Below are 4086 nucleotides of genomic sequence, written 5' to 3' on the forward strand. Positions count from 1 at the left end.
AATCTTATTACAAGTTGTAAATTTACAACCAAACCGGATCCAATAACACGTCAGCAATTCGTGCAAAGCCACGGAGGCAATTGATAGTGTGTTGTGTTGTGTCCTGTCGATGACCAAAATAAGAAATTAGGTTAGCAATCATCCCCCAATTCTTCTTCCCTCGCGATCGGTGCCCTGTTCATCTTCCGTCCTGTGGATCGTGATCTCACGGTTGAAGCCAACCTTACTGCCTCGGAGTCACTACATGTCTCTCTCTCTCCGTCTTTTCGTCAAACCCATCTCTGATACATGTAAGAGATACGAATCCCGATCCATGTCAATGTTTACTACTTACTATCATTGCGTTGTTTTTGGGCATCCTCCTCCAATTGATTAATAAAATTGCTCAAATCTCCTAAGAACTTGAGATGTAAACTGTTACCACTTTGCTCTCGCTTTACGCATCAGGTCACTTTGGATGTTTGTTTGTTTTTTGGTGTCTCAGATCTAGGCTGTGATGGATCCATCCAGCACAGAACGCAAGCGCAGCAGGGATTGGTGGAAGCAACGATGGGGGTATCAAACAAATGATGGAACTGCAACTACGTCTGAAGATTTAAAGGAGAATCTGAACCAATTCATAAACTCTATTCAGAAGACTTTGGGACTCCTTCATCAGTTACGCCTTACTGTCTCTTCTTTCACACCCGCCTTCTCAGCCTGTACTTCCCACTCTTTTCATCTTATTTGTCTTTATATACTTTTGTGGGTATTATTTCTTGAATGAGAGTATGTTTGGTATGTTGCAGCAACTCTCTCGTGTCGGAGCTGAATAGCATGGCTAAGTTGTCCGAGAAATGCAACATTCAAGTCCCCATGGAAGTTCTTTGGTCAGACTAAGAGCATGTTTTTTCTTTTATGCAAACCTTTGCTTGGTTTCTTATTTTAACTACTGGTGCTTGTGTACTAGTTTGATTGACGATGGAAAGAACCCGGACGAGTTTACAAGCAGGGGATGTTATTAATGGCTGCATCAAGTTACAAAAGGCAAAACTGATGCTTTTAAGGTTACTTCTTCTTTTCTCTACTGTTTCTTATAACTTGGCGGTATGGTGCTTGTTCTCTTTTTTTTTTTTTTTGTTTACTCAGATTTTGTTTTTATGAATAGGATTTGAGAAAACATATTCTGGAGGAGCTTGAAGAGACTTTCCCTGATGAAGTTGACAAGTATAGAGAGATCCGTGCTGCTTCTGCGGCTGTAAGTTGTTGTTACCCCTTGGCTGCCTTCCTTGTGATAAATTAATATACTAGTTAGCAGTTAACTCAAAGGTGACAATTCCTTTTTAGGAAGCGAAACGGCAGGCGCAATCTCAAAGTGTCTTGTTACCCAATGGGGATGCTAAGGTCAAGAACGAGGTATAAGTTTCTACTCTGGGTCTTAACCCTTGTAAAACCAAGTTTCTGAGTTTATATAATAAGCAAACGAACAAGCAAGACCAATTTACAATTCCACCTAATTTACTAGTGTAAGAAACATATAAATAAATATTTTAAATGACACATAATGTAGAAATTTACAATCTACTCTGGGTCTTAACCCTTGTAAAACCAAGTTTCTGAGTTTATATAATAAGCAAACGAACAAGCAAGACCAATTTACAAGACCAATTTACAATTCCACCTAATTTACTAGTGTAAGAAACATATAAATAAATATTTTAAATGACACATAATGTAGAAATTTATTTTTAAAAAAATATTTTGTATTATCAATATTCAACACATTGGAAGGAATGTATGTTCTCCAACTCACATAAAAAGAGACACTCAAAATATCGTTACAATATCACTTTGGTCACATGATGAGTAAACCATTATTTGGGACAGATTAAACATGGCCCTTTAACCCAGATTAAACATAAAACCCTGATATTTAGAGAGAGAGAGAGAGAGAGAGAGGGGGGAGCGAGACAGACAGATGGATGGGGAGAGAGAGAGAGAGAGAGAGAGAGAGAGAGAGAGAGAGAGAGAGAGAGAGATGGATGGGGAGAGAGAGAGAGATCCGAGAGACAGAGAGAGAGAAGGAGTGAGTGAGTGAGTGAGGGAGGGAGTGAGAATGGCGTGGGGAGGAAGTTATTTGGGGCTAACCGTCATAGGATTGCTGACGTGGATGCAGATATTTCTAAAATCGCTACACACAGTCACACAGTGACACATGCTTTTTTTTATAACAAACTCCTTCTCCTCTCTTGACATTCACTCTCCTTCTCCTCTCCTCCTCCGAAAAGTTACTGGTAGCGTTTGCTTTGTAGAGCTTTGATTATAGATTTTTTTTTTTTTTTAAACTATCTTCAAACTCCTTCTTCTAACCATCCTTCTTCTAACCTACTTCGATTCAGATTCAGAAGCTCTATCATCACCATGGATGCAAAAGGAAAAGGAAAAATGGTGGAAGAACTTCCGATGATGGGTGAAAGCTTCACCTCCAGGTAAATCCTTCCTTTATCTTTTACTTACTTAGCTCATATTGTTTTGTGATTTGACTTGAATCGTTATTTCTAGTGAGAGTCTTCCCCTCCTTGCTGCAACCGATCATGAAACCGATCATGAGGTAAGCACAAACCCCACATCTTTTCTTTTTTTTTTTTTTTTTTTTAAGAACAGATGGTTTTTGTTCTGATATATGCTAGCGGTTCCTTTTGATTTGTGTCTTAGGATGTGGGTGATGCAAAAGTGACCATATCTCTGGGAGAACTTCAGATCGGTGAAAGCTTAACCTCCAAGTAAATCATTACTTTGTCTTTTACTTAGCTCATATTTTGTTTTTGTGACTTGACTCAAATCGTTTATTTCTAGTGAGAGTCTTCCCCTCCTTGCAACAGAACATGCGGTAAGCACAAACCCAGATCTTTTTTTTTTTTTTTTTTTTTTTCTTTAAGAACAATTGGTTTTGGTCTTGATATAAGCTAGCGGTTCCTTTTGATATAGGAGGAGGTTGTTCTTTTGGATCTCCCCCCCCTTGTTGTTGACAACAATGTGCACATTGATCATGAGGTTAGCACAAACCCACATCTTCTTTTTTTTTTTTTTTTTTTTAAGAACAGTTGGTTTTGGTCTTGATATAAGCTAGCGGTTCCTTTTGATACAGGAGGAGGTTGTTCTTTTGGATCTCCCCGCCCTTGCTGTTGACAACAATGTGCACATTGATCATGCGGTAAGCACAAACCCACATCTTCTTTCTTTTTGTTTAAGAACAGTCTGTTTTGGTCATGATATAAGCTAGCGGTTCCTTTTGATATAGGAGGAGGTTGTTCTTTTGGATCTCCCCCCCCCTTGTTGTTGACAACAATGTGCACATTGATCATGAGGTATCAACCAAATGCTTTTTATTTCAACCAAATGGTTTACTTGAAATGTTCATGTGTCTTGCTTAGGATGTGGGTGAGCAAACCACATTTCATATTTTGTTGAAAATAGTTGGGTTTTGAATAAGTTAATGGTTCATTTATGATGTAGTTTTCTTGGATTTCTCCTTTGTTCAACCGCAAGTTTTTGTTTTGTTTATAATAACGGGTTTCAAGTATGCTAATCGTTTGCTCTCGCATCTGTCTTTAGGCTCAGGAGGAGGTGGAGGAAAACGTTTTGCCCGATGTTGGAGCTCACAACATCCGTAACGTCCGAGGAAGGCCTAAGAGGAGACCATTCACTGAGCCCCTCTCCCCACGCTCTCAAGCTAGGTCAATGAGAGGAAAGCCAAGCAAGCGGCGCTCAAGAAAGCTGAGAACAGGAAGAAATCGAAACTAAATGTGCCAAACAACGATGGGTTGAAGAAAGCTGAGGAAGAGGCGCTCAAGAAAGCTCAGAAAAGGAAGAAATCGAAATTCAATGTGCCAAACACAAAGATGGGTTGAAGAATGCACGGAAACCACAATTGTAATCATTCCACTCCCACTCTTTCTCCTATCATTTTCAAGACTACTCTTAAAAACTTCTACTTATCTTTTTTCTGTCTGGACTCTTCTACTTTGTTATATCTGATGTAACATCTCTCTTTGTCACCTGACTTTTGATTCGAGGAGTGATGATATAGTAATGCTTTTCTTTTGA

General features: G+C 39.1%; 1 protein-coding gene across 5 annotated transcripts; it reads left to right on the forward strand.

Annotated features, from left to right (window-relative positions):
• Positions 1–817: 817 nt before the first annotated feature.
• Positions 818–4086, forward strand: LOC108806123 (uncharacterized). Of its 5 annotated transcripts, XM_056989634.1 has the most exons (12): positions 818–869; positions 950–1046; positions 1148–1237; positions 1327–1395; positions 2379–2468; positions 2542–2590; positions 2695–2762; positions 2836–2869; positions 2968–3033; positions 3128–3193; positions 3281–3347; positions 3595–3683. In XM_056989634.1, the coding sequence occupies exons 3-11, from the start codon at positions 1194–1196 to the stop codon at positions 3320–3322; spliced, it is 528 nt and encodes a 175-aa protein (XP_056845614.1). In that variant the 5' UTR covers positions 818–869; positions 950–1046; positions 1148–1193; the 3' UTR covers positions 3323–3347; positions 3595–3683. The 5 variants fall into 5 exon arrangements, with proteins under 5 accessions (XP_056845614.1, XP_056845609.1, XP_056845610.1 ...); XM_056989629.1 differs by lacking the exon at positions 3281–3347 and having other exon boundaries at positions 3595–4086; XM_056989630.1 differs by lacking the exons at positions 3128–3193; positions 3281–3347 and having other exon boundaries at positions 3595–4086.

The sequence above is a fragment of the Raphanus sativus genome, chromosome 6 (genome assembly GCF_000801105.2).
Source record: "Raphanus sativus cultivar WK10039 chromosome 6, ASM80110v3, whole genome shotgun sequence".
In the NCBI taxonomy this organism is placed as follows: domain Eukaryota; kingdom Viridiplantae; phylum Streptophyta; class Magnoliopsida; order Brassicales; family Brassicaceae; genus Raphanus; species Raphanus sativus.